Source organism: Anser anser (genome assembly GCF_964211835.1).
Source record: "Anser anser genome assembly, chromosome: 5".
NCBI classification, from domain to species: domain Eukaryota; kingdom Metazoa; phylum Chordata; class Aves; order Anseriformes; family Anatidae; genus Anser; species Anser anser.
Genome location: NC_139725.1, coordinates 13,076,345 through 13,093,322, shown reverse-complemented (window position 1 = coordinate 13,093,322; position 16,978 = coordinate 13,076,345). Strand labels below are relative to the sequence as shown.

At 35.8% G+C, this 16,978-nt stretch overlaps 1 protein-coding gene across 3 annotated transcripts in view; it reads left to right on the top strand.

The window, feature by feature from the left end:
* MYBPC3 (myosin binding protein C3) overlaps positions 1–15,886 on the top strand; it is a 68,277-nt gene extending 52,391 nt beyond the window's left edge. For 2 of the 3 annotated variants that reach the window (XM_083840445.1, XM_083840444.1), the window contains 7 exons: positions 4,297–4,492; positions 8,844–8,983; positions 9,526–9,685; positions 10,240–10,376; positions 12,712–12,898; positions 13,991–14,033; positions 14,520–15,886. In XM_083840445.1, the coding sequence (XP_083696571.1) occupies positions 4,297–4,492; positions 8,844–8,983; positions 9,526–9,685; positions 10,240–10,376; positions 12,712–12,898; positions 13,991–14,001 (831 nt within the window). In that variant the 3' untranslated portion in view covers positions 14,002–14,033; positions 14,520–15,886. Of the gene's footprint in view, positions 1–4,296; positions 4,493–8,843; positions 8,984–9,525; positions 9,686–10,239; positions 10,377–12,711; positions 12,942–13,990; positions 14,034–14,519 lie in introns of all 3 variants that reach the window. The other variant, XM_083840443.1, reaches the window with a different exon arrangement.
* Positions 15,887–16,978: the final 1,092 nt, after the last annotated feature.

Genomic DNA, 16,978 nt, shown 5'->3' with positions numbered 1-16,978 from the left:
GAGAGATCTGCTATAACAGTCAACATATCATTTAGTCTATTCCTCAGACATAATTTGAAAATACTAAAATTTCTTTGCTGTCCACGATTATCTTTATGATAATTTAATCACTATTATTATTGAAGAGTTTTGAAATTCTCTTGTAATAAATGCTAGAGGTATGCAAAAGATTTCTTCAGTGAGGGAGACATACATTCACGTTACCTACATTAATTTGTTTGGAAAGTATCAGCAGAGAAAAAAAATATATAAGACCAAAATCCATATAAAATATCACAAATATTTTGCTTTGTGGTTAATGGGTTACATGAAGAGTTGCTTTTGCACAGAGATATATCTAATCAGTAAACAGTTGCAAACCAGCGCATGGAGTAACTGCTTTGAATTGCATGCTTGCACTACTTTGACATTATTGTGTTTATTTTTTCCTTTCATGTTTGTTACCTCCAAAATTGCTAAAACATCCCCTTCACTGAGGTTTAGCCACATGCAAAGTTCAATATTTTACATATATTTTTCAGTTACATAAATATTTTAAAACTTACGAAAAATAATTAAACTGATATTTTTGCTGCTTTAATGTCCAAGCTGAAGAAAACTTACACGAAATTGACAGGCTGTTCCCTAAGCAGAGGGATAAAGTTTATGGGTTTATCCATTTGTGTCGTATGTCCCCTATACCTCCAACTTCCTAGCATAATAACCCTCTCGCTGAGGACAGCCTCATTGCAATATTCCCCAGGAACTAACAGTTCTTTGCCCTCCTTCCCTAAGTAGGCCTAACTCACGTGTCCTCAGTTCCCTGGGCCAGAGAAAGCACACACTGCAACTAATCCAGGGCTTCACTTACCTTGACTGATCATTCAGCTGTTGCCAAACAAAATACATAAAGACAAAGTCTTCCCTGACTTTTCCTCAGTGGGGACATTGAACTTTCTGTTCACCACCCTGTCATCAGTTTTCACACAACTGTAATACACTAATCTTAGGAGATTTCTAGTCCGCTGCAAGATTTAGCTGAAATAAACCAAGTAATTCAAAAGTTATTTCAGTGGCTGATTGACAGACAAATCATGCAGTGGTATAAACTTCTGTCTCCTAAAAAAGTAAGGCTAACAAAAAATTCTAATACCTATCCATCAACACTAAATTTTAGCCAGAGAGCAAAACCAGAGGATTTTAATTCAAGAGATTTTTTAAAAACAAGTGAAATAAATTTGTAGCTCTTCTTAAGCAATTATGAATTATTAAGCAATTCTTAATACCTTAAAAGCTTCTTAAGAGTACTCAAAACTGAGCATCTTTCAAAAAAAGCAAAGCAAAAAGTTATTTAATTGTCTCTATTTTGAAAAAGTTTTAGTTACTGACAGTTTTTACTGAGGAAAAAGGCCCTAAACAGGTATGATAGCAACCTTCAAATTACAAAGAGGACATAGTAGTAAATACAGAAATACCGGAATTGCTATGAAACCACGAGGCACTGAGCACAAGCAGGAAGAATACTATCTAGCCGAAGAGTAGCTTAGTCTTCTATTATTTACAGTTTTTGTGCAACCTGTCAAAATTGTCTGGCTTCTGTGGTCACTACTTTGTCATTTAAAACTGAATTTCTATTAAATATTTTGCCAAGGTATCACGAGCTAAACTCTATTTGCAAATCTATTCAAATCTTTAAATAAAAATGTTCAGAGAAAGACATGTACAACATTATTATTAATCAATGTATTTTTCTGTTGAGTGCATTAGAAAGGTGGGATGTTCTGCTGAAAAGAGGGGAATCAACACATTCTTGTTTCAAAATCAGCTACATGGGCACATGATTGAAGGGGTATTACATGCTACTAGTGGGTAAGAGTCACAGTATTACTCAGCAATATTCTTGTCTATCATGTATGTGTAAATATAAACATCTAAAAGCACATAAATTTATTATTCCCTTACAGTAAACTCCCTGAGGATACTTTGGCATGCTATTTACCAACTCTGTCACTCACTGCTCTCTCTCATATTACCTATTACACATTACAGAAATCCAATCCTCTGTGATGTGTATTAGGAACGTGCTTTCTATCTGTTTATGCTTCTCACAGCCTATAAATATAAGACCATATGAAAACCAACACTGTGAACACTTGCAATCTTTCACTGTCACTCACAGCACCTCAAAAAGACCTATAATGAAAGCATCCGATCAACCACACTAGAGCAACAGCAGTTGCAAAGCTTGATTTATAGGCAATACATTTCTTACAACAAAATAATGAAAAAGGATACTTTGTAATGTAATCATTTCAAATAACCATTTTTACCAAGAAATTTAGTGCCAGATCCTCTGTTCACCTTATAATATCAATCAAGAACTATTTGATCTTGTAATCGGTCGGAGAAATTGCCAAGTATTTATCAAATTAGAAATTTAAACAAACAAAAACCCTCTCTTCCATATAGTCATACCACTGTAAGTAGACTTTCTACTTTGAAAGCATTCTCCTAGTCAATGTTTTTAAAAAGATTCCTCATATAATTTTAAAGTATATACATATGCTGAACCTAAAATAAATTACTTGTCAGTGTCACCAAAAATCAGATATGGCTAGGGAAACAGACATTTCCTTTTCCTTGTTCAAGAATTTCTACTATAGCTTCCAGCTGAAGAAGAGAAGCCACCTCTTCCCCTAATAGGTTTTTGTAAGAATGTTCTAAGTCAAGGGTGAAGGTACACCAGAACAGGACAGAACAACCTTATACCTAATATTTCAGAGCTACAGGCCAGATGGAAATATAATCCCTGACAGAAAACAGCAAGAAAATCAGTTACCAAATGGGGAAAATGGAAGACCAAAAAACATTCAAGGTTTATTATTAACCCCGATGCAAAATGAATCATGATACAGCATCAGATGATTCAGACTCCAGAGAAGAGAGCGTCCATTAAGGAACAGCATTTTTTAGGTGGTTTAGAATCCCTTTAAGTGCAATTTTGGACAGATCTCAGTTTTTTTTTCTTTTTTTTTCATATAAAAGAAGGGTGGGTTTTTTTCTAATACTACTGAAAAATGAAATGATGTTGCACAGACTTTCTGAGCAAGTAGCAGACAAGCCTAGAACAAAGGGGCAGCAGCAAAACACAAGGATTTATTTTTGTTCTGCCTACATTTAAGTACCTAACCCAAGTGTCCAAGTATCCTAAACTCCCTTGGTAGCCTCAGGAAAAAGACAGCCTTACAAAGTATGTTCCAAACACCCAGTGAACTGAAGACACTTCTAAAGGTGCTTTCTCTTCCTGTTTTCTAGAGATGGTGACCAATACATGTCCTAACCTCAGTGCTTCGGGCTTCAGTTCCAGGGCAGCCTAAGCTGATCTAACTGCTGGCTTGGATGGTCTCGCTTTCCCTCCCCATTCATTTGAGCTGCTTCTGGCATTTGTAGCCCTGTGCTGCACCTTTTCACCATGCCAATCTGGCAAAAACTTTAAAAAATATATATATATATATATTTAATAATATTTTTTTTAATAAAAAATATTTTCTCCTAGATTGACTATAAATACAGTTAATGAATATGGTATGCCCCATTTCTGTTTTATTGGGATTCTTGTTGTGGAAACATACTACAGAAGTAGCACTCAAAACTTTTGAAGAACTGACTACTATCTACCAGTTTTCCCAGAAGTGGCTGACAGTGCTGTAAACCACAGATAGCTGTCTGCTTACACAACACCATCTTTCATAGGTATGGCAACACTGTCTGTCTATACTGACAGTCATAAAAAGAATTTTGCTATGCAGGAGCAATTATACAGTAAGTTTTACACCCCAAGACTTCAAAATTATAGCAACATTTTGAAAGATATTGAAAATGCCAGGGGAAAAAGAATCAAATGTTTTATGGGAGAGCGAGGAAAGGAACAAACAACTAATTAACTCCTCAAATATTAAAGACTTCACTTCCTTAACAATCATCAGAGTGAGACAGAGCAACTGTTGGCTTCAGAGATGCCTGGGAAAGAATACAAAGACCAGCACAGATATTTTTTTTTTTTCCTGGGTGTGCTCTCAATATGATTTCAGTCTCTTCTCTAAATACATGGCATCCTCAGGTCACTGTGTCACTAAATCCCACAGATGAGAGCAGATATTTGTATGCAAGAAAACAGAAACTAGAAAGTGTTTAGAGACTCTACTATCTCAGCTTTGCATATTAAGTTAGGCTTCCTAAACTTACAGAACACTAAAAAACAGAAGAGTGAAAAATAACAACCTATTACAGTCTAAAAATATCCTTTTTTCTCTTCAGGGGAAACCTAGACCCAAAATAATTTGGACAAAAGATGGTCAAAGTCTAGACGCCAAAGATGTGGGCATTCGGAACAGCAACACGGACACAATCCTTTTCATCAGAAAGGCAGAGCTTCATCACTCAGGAGCATATGAAGTCACTCTTCAAATAGAAAACATGACCGATAAAGTTGCAATAACAATACAAATCATAGGTAAGCACATGACTTCATCAAAATTAAGCATATCATACAAAATAGTTGCCATACTGATGCAATCCAAAGAGCCGTCTACCTCTGGACCCCTTCTCTGACAATGGTTGATAGCAGGTGGCTGTGACAAAGCTCAGAGCAGGGCTAGCATGTCAGCTGATTTTCCTACGTTTTTCCAGCTTGGAGTGATCTGTGTTCTAGAGACTTCCTGCCTGAGGGAGGATTATCTCCAAGAGCTCCTCAGGGAAATTTTCTTACATGATTTTAGCCAGTCAGCTTTTGAACCTGTGTCTAGTTTCAGAATCCAATTATGCTTTTGTAAGGAATTTCACAATTTAAGTGCATGTACAACTACCTGGTTTGGTTCAGTTCGAGTCTCTCTTCTGAAAATCTCATTCGACGTCCACACAGTTTTGCACGAGAAAGACCACACGTAATCATTTATTCACCTTTTTTACTACTACTCATTTGCGTTGTGTAAGCAACCCTTTAAAACAAAAATCTGTCGTGTAGATGCATCTGTATGTAAGTTAGCAGGAAGAATGCTTGTAAAACTAGCCAGATACTGTGGAGGGTTATAACAGTAGGACAACTTGACAATAATTAACAAAAAGCTAAAGTCATAACATCTATCTATTAATACATTATAATACACTTTTTTAGGGCTTGCAGAACTTTGCTGGCTGTAGTTACCAGTTTTCATACCCACATAGATATTCATACGTAGTATCCAAAATTCTTAACTTCAAATCAGAATAATTGATTTCTGCAAAATGAAGATACGCATCTAGAAATAGATCAAGATTTTTTTTTTTTTTATAAGTGTGATTCAAGATAAGATCAGATACATTTCCACATTTTCATAGGCAATGTTGTTCATTTGACAATGCGGGTTACCATTCCCTCTTCCAGAAACAGGGAAGAAAAAGAAAGAGGGCTTCATCTGAAGTTGGTAGCAGTTAAGCAACACAGAAGGCAGCAACTTTTTCTGACAGATTAGTGTAAACTAAAGAAAGGAAGAGGACAATAAATGGAACAAGAGCAATGCATTCTATGTTCCTCATTTAATTCCATGCTTGAAGCTAGTTGGCTTCAATATTTAGCAGTTTGGAGGAAGACAAAAAGGATTACAGCTAATTATAGTCTTTGATTCCAAAACATGTCAGTGAAAAGAGAATTATGTCATGCTTTAACACAGAAAGTGACAGTTCACCTATTAACAGCCAAAGGCTAGATTATTGCTGTTTTACATATCCTTCTTTATGGAATTAAATTAAAAGCAATCTATAATTGCATTCCTTTGATCATCTGTCATTTTTTTGGCTTTGATTAATTTACAGCTTAGCTACAGGAAGAGGAGACAGTTTTCATTCAGATATCTAGAATTATCCCTAACTGTCCCTCACTTTTTCACAATACCATCTAAGCCTAATAATCATCTCTCCAGTAGACCCTGCAATTGTGAGCACCAATTTAGCATACCAAAAGGGAGAACTAACATCTCCAAATTAAAACAGACTGCCTAAACAAAATTGGTTTAAATATGAATGGTCCTAAAAAGAAGGGAAAAAGAAAATTATTATACTATTCTATTTATTTCCACATATCTTAACAGATACAGCATTCTGTACTTCTTTGAGTGGTTTCTCTTTTACTAGTTGTTAGAAATGTCATTAGCAGGCAAGCTAACAAGCACTGAAACAAAAGGAAAAAGCCAGATATACTAGTGTAAGTACTGCTTATGCTATGATATATTGTTCATAACAATTGTGCATACATATTAAAAAGATGGGTCAGAAAATCAATTAGTCTGAACATTTTTTCAGACAAAGAAGCAGATTTGCGTGCCCATTAACAGTGCAAATTGTGAAAGGATTTGGAAAATCTTCAAGGACTCCAAAGCTGATTTGTGTCCTGTCTCTTAGGCAGTATAGTCAAAATCAGCAGTATCAAGTAACACAGATCCAAAAATCCCACCATGAACTTTCCGCTTCTACAGAAAAAATTATTCCATGCCACCAGTGGGACCACTTTGGTCACAATACTTGGGATGAAATCCAAGTAGAAATGTTCAACAGCATAGCTGATGGAGTTGTGGCTTGGTGTCAACCCACACCTAGATTTTTGACTGTCTTCTGAAAAAAATCAGACCAACTGACAAGACATACTTGTAGCAAAGTGCATACAACAGTTTTTGTGAGAATCTTATGAACTTTTAATACATGTTAAAAAGGTTAGTAGATCCTTCAAAATAGTACAGGTTTTTGTTGCCAGGTTCCCTCCTGATTGGTTTTCAAACCAATCCAATGATAGGAACATGTTAGGCTGCTTGTGACAGATTTCTAAGTCAGTTTCTTCTTTCAAAATGAGTTATATTCCACACAGAAGACATGTTATTGCAGATTTAATTTCAGTTCAGAAATTATTTTTATGTATGAAACAAGAACTTCAGTACCTGCTGTGGTACTCCATAGCTGTCCTTGTTTATAGGTTGCAGGATTATTATAGTGCGTAGGATTGGAAAAGATCACCTGGCTACTGAGTTGAGATCCCTGCAACTGTTGCCACCAGAGAACTAGCTTAAAAGCATCTGCAGAGAATTTAAACATCATGGACCTCAAACCACTTCACGGTCCTTCACCATTAGGAATTTACATGCATGAAAAGTTCACTACTGGGACAGTAAGGAGGAATTTGGAGTTAATGAAGTAATTCAAGGGTTAGGAAAACTTTGGATTATAGCAGTGTTACATAAAATTGCATCTCTTTAATAAGTTGTATTAAAGAATATCTGACTAGAACTAGATGACAGTTTTTATTAGTATCCCATTTCTTTGTGCTGCATCCTATCAGTAAACTAAAAACTCTACTGTGCAGAGAAATTAAATGATATTAACACATTCTCAACACATTCTAAAACTTGACAAGAAGGTTGTCAAGTTTTGTCTTAGGTACAAGCTATCATCCTGGCTTTCATCCCACCATCAAAATCCAGCCAAGCATATTTCTTCAGAAAGCTTTGTTTTGCTTTCCTTGTTAATTTCAAAATATGCATGACAACGATCTAGTATATGGATTTCAAAAAGGTATAGATAGCCACTGATAATCACAGCAAAAAGAGTTTTAACGTATTTTCTTCAGAAAATCTTATATTATGTGCTGCTATTAAACAAGTCTACCAGTCTTATCTGCATGAAACCCCCAAAAGGTGGACAGATATTTTTAGTACTGGACTAGATTCAATATTCTAAACACTTCTCTTTGTTGAAACCACTTCATCCTACTTAGCATGCCAGCAAGTTGGCTAGAACCCTCTGCCTCTGCAACTTTGGGAAACAGAGGTGACAGCCACAGTAACTGCTGACAGAAATGAGCAGAGGTGAGCATTCTTCTCAATCTGACAGTGTTAGAAGACCTGCCTGCACACCACAGCATTCCCCCAGCTTCACACAGGAATTGCCAGCAACCAGGCAGGCATAATATGAACTGTGGCAGTGTTTAGTCTGATAAAACCCCTCAGCTGCACGTCTCTGGAGAAGAACAAAAGCCATTATTAGTAGCGATTTTATAAGGAAAAGAATATCTAGTACAGTCATTCTGCCATGTCTCAACAGGTTCTCTTGTCTTGTCAATGCACTGACTAATCAGTAGTACACAGCAACAGAGCACCTTCTTTCAAAAAGGGTATCTGTTTGTTGCCCCGAAATGCTATGATCAACTCTAAAACATCAGTTGGTGAAACCTAAGGATTTTAAGGCCTTTCATCTAGCTTTCAGTGATGGCTCAGAAGAGGTCATTTAAAAGCTGGGCAAGACACAAGGCCTGCAGTTCTGTTTCTCCAAACGTACTGTAGACCTGTTCTTTTTTTAATGCTATTTCCCAATTAAAAGTCACAAATGAATTGTCCAGACAGTCCCAAGTGACTGGCCTTCCTTTGTTAAGAGGAATATGGACCCAGGTGTTTTGTTGTTACTATTCTCAGTGAACCTAAATGACTGCAAAATTGCACTTAGGTTAAAACGCAAGTAATAAAACCGTAGTAAGTGATCACGCCCATCCAAACACCACAAACTTCTTTTTCAATTTTTATGAAGAGTTTGTCTCATTCCTACGTCCACTGTGTTGACTATACATTTCTCAGCATGCTTCAGACCTCCTAGAATACTATTAAGAATGACATTTGAAAATTACCCAGTTTAGCAGATTACAGTTGCAACTTCACCTAAATGAAGTGTATGGCTAAGGAACAATTACAGATTGCTCTCCAGTTCTATTTTTCCCCTGCACGTAAGTAAATGACAACACTGTCAGCTCTTGAACCAGAAGCAAAGGTTTGTTCATGTCTCCTCTGCAGACAAGCCTGGCCCTCCTCAGAATATAAAGCTTACAGATGTTTGGGGATTTAATGCTGCCCTGGAGTGGACACCCCCACAAGATGATGGCAATGCACAGATCTTGGGCTACACAGTCCAGAAAGCTGACAAAAAGACAATGGTAAGAAATTGTGCCAAGTCCGTGAATTTCTTTGGAGTTTAAAAAACTGCTTACTCTGGGAACATGGAGATTTAAGGAAAACTGCTAAATTCATGACCCTTCTCTAGAAGGGACAGATAATTCTACTTAGAAGGTAGAATTACACTTTTTGCTTTGAATTATATTTTTGACAAATGCAGAGAGAAACTGAAGGGGAGGGAGAAACTCAGCTGCTGGCAGTCTTGTATGTCAGTCAAAGTGGAAAATGGCTCTTCTCAGGGAAGGCCCCACCAAGGTGTCATGGCCTGAGGAGACACCTTGCACCAGGTTCCCCAAACGAGTAGAAACGTAAAGAGTTTTTTCTCAAAATGCAGTTATTCATACAACTACCCCATCAGCCAGAAAATATAAGAAAACAGATGAGCAGGAAGGAACACAATGTTCATTTCCCCAGCTACTGTTAAATACCTGTCTACCTGTCCTTTCCTTGTAGTAAGAAGGATCTCTCCATAGCATGTCTCATCTCTTATAACATCTTTCTAAACAGTGCAGTCTCGTTACAGGAATGGTATACTGTTTTTGATCACTACCGTCGCACAAACTGTGTAGTGTCAGAACTGATTATGGGAAATGAATATTTTTTTCGAGTCTTCAGTGAAAATTTGTGTGGATTGAGTGAAACTGCTGCAACCACTAAAAATCCTGCCTATATCCAAAAAACAGGTAACATTTATTATTCAAAACAAAGATTGTAAAAGCTGATTCTATGATTCTGTTAGTAAATGGAAAATACAACATTACTAGATGCACTATCAGAAGTATTTTCATTACTTAGTAACTAGCACATATGAGGTATTTTGGCATCGACAACCCTTACCAAGTAGGGTTTCTGTACTAACATGAACATCTATTCAAAAATATTTAAACGCATTGTCTTCCTAAACTATATTTTTTTTAAGAATATAATACAACTAGGAGATTATACTTGTATTCTAGGGTTAAAAGGTCAAGATCTCTGTGGTGAAGACTTCCCCTGCAGACATGGTTTTCACATTTTTAACAAAAGCAGAAATCCAATCACTGCCAGAACCTTTTATTTTAACTGAAGTATTAAATGTATTTAAAGTTAACTAAATTTAAAGATTTATTACATCATTAGTGTCAGAGCTTTCAAGCTTCCCTAAATCAAACAGGCAAATAAAAAAGGCAACTGGGTGGTACAGAAGTCACCAGAACTGAAAACACAGTTCTTACTATTTTGTTTCTTTGAATTGCAGGCACCACCTACAAGCCGCCTTGTTACAAAGAACATGACTTCTCTGAACCTCCTAAATTCACTCACCCTTTAGTAAACCGGTCTGTGATTGCAGGATACAACACCACGCTCAGCTGTGCTGTGAGAGGAATCCCCAAGGTACAAAATACATCAACTGTCGCTAATATTGCTTCAACAGGCTAAGAAGCTGCCTTTGGATTTCAGGCCAGTTCAGTGTAGTTAAAGTAACTATATTAAGAAAACGTGAATGTCCCTGAATTATTGCCTCCTAGAGATAGCGTTTGTGTAGTTGTGTGCAGAACCAGAACAGGGGAATGATCCACAGGAGTATCTTTATATCTTCTTCTTAGGTTATTTTTCATCTGTTTTCCCTCCCCAAGTTCACCAAATACAATGAGCTAGAGTGTAATACAGGCAGAATGGGAAGAACAAGTTGGGGGGGGGGGGGCAACACACCAGGGGAGACAGAGGAAAAGACAGAAACAGTCACAGCTTATGCTAACCCTGCCATTTAAAATTTGGACATAAAATCTACTCCCTAAAGATGGTTAAAAATAATAACAATTATATATATATATATATATATGCATCTTGCCACAATGTATATCTTGTTCTCTTCAGTCTAAGAAAACAGCGGTTAATGTAACACTGTTCCATTAACCTAAATAATGCAGAGGAACACCAGTTTCTCTGTTGTATCAATACGCCCACATCACGTTTTGAGAGTCTGATGAGTTATTTTGTAAAATTACCTAGGAGGTGTAAAGTGTTTTTTTTTTGGGGGGGAGGGAGAGGGCTCTTTTTTGGTTTTGTTTTTTGCTTTTGTTTTGAATCTCAGAGGAATATTTTCTCACTCATATCTGTTGAGGCCTCTGCAGAGAGTACAGAAAGATGTACTTTTTGTTTGTTAGAGTCAGGAACAAGCAGTAAGAACTGTATGAACTAGGTGCTAAATTTAGGTTTCTCAAAAATGGGAAATAGACTTTTTGTCTGCAGTGAAGGAATTTACCGTATTATGACATAATCTTGTCATAAATCTAAATAACAAAAGATGCAGTACACTTTTCCTTCCCCCTTCTGGTTGCTTATTTCCACCTCCTCTCCCTTCCTCATGCCAGCACAAGGATTTCACAGCTGAACAGCAAAACATGTAAGATCACAGCTTGTTCAATTTAACTTAGGAAAGAAAGAAAAAAAAAAGATTAACTCAATCATTTGCTCAGTTCACTGGATGAAGAAGGAGCTCCAGACAAAAATCAAATATAAGCACAAGCTTATAAAAAGAAGCACAGCCGCATAAATAGCTGCAAAATAACAAAAACAGTATAGAAGAAGAAACATGAGCAAGTATGGGCAAAATTCCATCTTCCAGTAGTTGCCTCAACTTAGATTAATCATGAAATTACAATGTTAGTAATGATGTTCCCTCTTGCTTAGCTGACCTGTTTGGTTACCTACATGCACTTCATTACATTTGCATAGTTTTAAGTAAGATTCTAAGAAAAACTTCATATTTTACAGCTGTTCAGTACAGTAGTCTGAGGCTTTTAAACATAAGACTGCTAGCTCTTCCTTCCACATTAGCACAAAATACAAATAGTCCTCATCCTTCATACCTCTTACTCTTGAAGCAGCTTTTCCAGATACATTTCTGTATTTGCATTGCCCAAATTAACCATAACAAAAAAACTTCTGTACCTAACGTAGAACTCAACAGTAGGACATTTTCACAGAGAGTAGCTTATGTTGATAGAGCTTTCCAATCTTGAGTAACTGCAGATTAAGTATAGTATGGCACAGTATGATCTCTATAGCATGACAGTCACCACTTCAGCAGAGATATTTGTGCCCTGCTAGCAGTGCTGAAATAAAAGACATATACCCAGAAAGATAGAAATGCTATACAAAAGGATCCAAAAACATTTGAGTCAGGGAAAAAAAAAAAAGAAAAAAAAGCTATTATCTTTAAATAAAATTTTGAACGCTAAAATTGCTAAAGGTGTGCTAAATGATTTGGAAAATCTTTTTCCAGTGCAAACCAAGGCATCCCAAATTGGCCACATTCTAATAACTCTGCTCTGATAGTCTATGCAGTTAAATTCTCCTTATGTAAGATACCAGAAAGATTCTAATTAGTTAAATATGCACAATAAAATAATCCCCAAAGGGATGAATTTGTAGCCAGTGCAGGGTTATAAAAATTGCAATAAGACAGGGTACAGAGCTACATGTTCTACGTGTTATTAGAGAGTTAAAATACTGAACACTTGAATTGTTAGTTGCATGAGTCTGAATGAGCAGAATATTGCTCATTCAGAAAATAATTCCTTGAAATTTCCTTGAAAAATAATTAACATTGCCGTGTAATATACAGTCCTCGTAATGCATAGACCTTTTGTGGCTAAATTAAAGTTGCTAGACCGTAAGTCTTTCATTTTCTGCTTTCTATTTTTTTTTCTTTTGTGTTCTTCAGCCAAAGATATACTGGTACAAAAACAAAGTCGATCTCTCTGGGGACGCCAAATACCGCATGTTCAGTAAACAGGGTGTGTTGACCCTGGAGATCCGGAAACCTACTCCATTTGATGGTGGCTTTTACACCTGTAAAGCTGTTAATGAGTGTGGTGAAGCTGAAATAGAGTGCAGACTGGATGTCAGAGGTAATCAGATGAACGTTATGTATAACACTAATACTGCAGTGAAGTAACAACAATAATGGGCATCTAAAAAAATTTACATTCCCCTTTATCTAACACTATCTTTCTTTATCTACATCTGCTAACTACACACAAAAGCAAGATTGTATTTTTCATGCTAAGTTGTTACAACAGAATTAGATTACTTGCTAGGTAATACAGAACTTAATGTAGATAACATGTTTCTGACTTGGTATTGTTAAAGAAGGTATTTACCACTGGAATGGGAGGTCTACCTAAAACACCGCATTGTGGGTAACGTAACACGGGTAATCCTTTGAGCTATATACACTTTGTGCTTGAAAGTGTTTAATTCCTTGCAATGACTCCAAAGTCACTAGCTGTTAGACATATTTAAAAGGTACTACGTGCTACATCACAAACAATTTTCAGGTGGGCATTGATAATTTGTTATCCAAAAGGACAGGAAAAAATGTCACATGTTTACACCACCGTAAAGGATATTGACTAAACATTTTCAAGCAAAGCCACTACTAATGTATCTATTTGTCAATATAAACTTATATGGCACCACTTTAAATGTTCATCAAAAACAGGAAAAGTTGTGAAAGTGACCTGTAGAACAGACATTGGCAGAGATCTGTCTTCAGTATAGCAAGCCTGAAGGTATTTCTACACAGGGTTTGATATTTCACTCAGCGCTAAATCAGGGATTAGCGCACAGCACACCCTGATATCCTTGCTCATTTGGGTCCTGGAAGGAAGCAATGCAGCTCCGATGAACTTGGTCTAAGAACTCTGAAAAGCCTACCTAATGTATATATAGCACCTTCTTAAGGCATGTACACTACTTGCAGTACAACAGCTACCACAAGTAGTTCTGTTCAGTCCAATACTGTACATTGTGGACATGGCTCAAAACTTACTTTTATCGTCTTCTGAAGCTTGCTTCAACATAAATCTCCTTAGGATCAGCACAGATCAAAACAACTATGAAAAAGATTCCATATTTCCCCTTCAGCACCAGGTCTCAATTTAAAATTTGCTTCCCTTTAAGTCTGATAACATATTTTTACATATTTTTTCATCTTCCAGTACCTCAGTAAGACTCTGAATCTAAATTCATCTGCAAGTCAAGGTATGACTCAAAATCATTCATCTGGATAAAGGAACAATGCGTGTCTGGTTAAATATAATTTAAACAATCTTTAGTTGTTCATGTTACAGACTTCATGGAATTTTGATAATCTGAGGGAGGGGTGCATGTTCTGATTTCTGTCTGCTTTTAATAATTATCCTGTGATCACATTCTTGCAAGACAGTTTGATTTAAAGTCAATATTTCACAGGTCTCAATCTTCGATACACTGTGTATTGTGTATAAATCTCTAAGAATAACTGAGTACTTCATTTTTTTTCTTAACTCATTATAAGCACTCCATCTAGAAGGTATGCTATTTATTAATATAGAGCTAAGTAGTATCAACAATTTCTGTGCATTACTTTAATCAAACATAGTTAAAATTACACTGCATCTATTGTAAGACTTTTTAAAAATGGAAGTGCTATAATAGTTAGTCGATTAATGTATTCAACACTAAATCCTTTCTCCCATTCTGTCTCAGCATCAGGATGGAATTCGAAGAGAAGAAAAATGAAGAAATTAATGAAGGATAACTTCAGTTACACGAATCCTGCTTATCTTAAAAGTCATTTGATACATGTGTATTGGGAGGTAGGGGTGTATTGCAGTGTCCTGCTTACTCAGCATATTTTCAGATGATATTTCCCTCTTTTCATACATCCATTTTAGTTTCATTGTCCCTCTTTGTATGTGAAGATAGGGAAAGAATGATAAAAATTTCCCCATTACATACATAAGATGTCTGAAAAAACAAATACTAAAATTACAAGTGAAACCAATCCATTCCTAATGTCTGAAACTAGCATAAATTCCCCACTTTTGCAGTTCTCTCTCCATTTTTTTTTCTCAGAATTCTGAGATGCTTCATAAGAAGCAAGTAGCTCAGAGTAATGAAATACTAATGAATTATCTCTGATATTGAATCACCTTTTGTTATGTCGATCTCTGCACAACAGAAAGTAACTTTCATTCCTTCTGCTTTTACCACTAATGCTTGAAGTACCCACTTCCATGCTCTTGAGAAGATTTTTATAGAACCACGTCTGAAACACACCATTGGAAAATCTATGGGTTAGGCTACTGTTGTGCTTTATATAGAGAATAGATTATTCGATAATTACCCACTACTGTTTTTCTAGTTTTTGAAAAGACACCTGCATAGACTTCCAGGTATTTGATGTTTCTGCAAAGAATCACAGACATCACAATAATGTACAGAGATAATTCCGTACATCAAATGAAACAATGAAAGATGTAGAGGAAGATTATTTGCACAAATATATACATAAAAAACCATGTAATGAATGCAATGAACTTACTGTCATCAATTATTACTGAAGGATTTTGAAAGTCTGTATATGGTATGTGTATCTTCTTGCAGATAATTATGTATAATCAAAAATAATACATTTCTGGCTTCTCACCTACCATTTTGAATAGAATTTGTGGGTTGAGGTTTTTTTGAATCTTCAGTAGTCTCTGGCTGTAAAGTATTCTTTCATGAAATCACAGTACAAGAGAAAGTGGGAAGATTAAATTAATCCAGGAAGCATTATGCTTTGGAAAAACCAACACAAAGAACAGAAGTAACACTACTCCCCTACCTCCAACATGCCAGTAGAGAAGGTAAAGTGTGTCCGACACAGCATGTTAGTTGCACTACACAAGCAATTATGCCTTCATAATAAAGACACTTATTTAATTAGATGTGTATTTTGGTTATTTTGTTACAGTATCAGAACAAAGAAAGATAGTCTACTGAAACCAAAGTTAACTTGCACAAGGTCAACATTTTTCTGCTATACATTGCTATTATTTGACAAATAAATAAAAATGATGGAAAAAAAACACAAACGAGTTTACACTGTTTCGTTCTTTCTTCTTCTGAGCAACATTATTATTTTAAAAATAAGGCACATATCACATGTAAAAGTCAGAGATGTGATCTGTATTACAAATAACTTTATTATCTATTAGCAGAATGCTAAGTGGTCTTAAAGGATCAACCCAGCAACTGTGGGATCTGTCTATTGAAAAGCAGAGACTGAATTGCAAGAGCTTAGATTACAAAGGACAGTTTATCCTGAAGAGAATCAGGTGCTATACCAAATGCATTCTATTATCAGAAAGGTGTTTCAAAAAGAGAGTACTTTCATGCTGTAATAGGGTACAAGATTGAAAGAGTACAAAAGTAAATCAAAAGTCACTATGAAAATGGAATTTTCCACTTGATTTTTAGCTATTCAACATGAGCATAATGCTTTTAGGAACAGCAGTACTTTCACAAGTGAACATTTATATCCTCTGTGAAAAGAAGTGTACTGCAAATTTATGGTTTCAAAATGTCATTTTTTCATGAAATTTTGTTTGAATGGTCTTCAAATACAAAATTCTACCACATATATATGAACACAAGTCCAAATCTGAAATTACAATAGAAGTAGTGCACTCAAGTTAATTTTTTAAAAATTATTTCTAAAAATGTGAATCCTAAAAAATGAAAATTCAAGCCACTCCTCACACAGTCAAAATTGAAAAAGGGAGAAGCTGTGCGTGCAAGATCCTAATTTTCTAGCAAAAGTTCTAGAAGAATCTTTAGAAATTTGGGTGTTTATTACTTTTTTCGTTACCTCGTATTGCAGTTTGTTTCATTACTGATCTTTACTACATATTTAATTAATTGATCATTAACTTCATGTTGTTAATAAATATATAAATTACTTTCATCCCAATCTAATTAAAGCTACATAGACCAAGCAGCTTCTCCCAAACATAGCTGGCTAAGGACAATAAAAGTATTTCAATTTTTCCCCATCACACCTGGAAGACTACTTGACAAATTATGATTTTAATTAATACTTTCTTGTGGGGGATCTCCTCTGCTACAAAATCAGATGGAGTTATGGTCTCTGAATGTAATGGCAAATATTTGTACCTTGT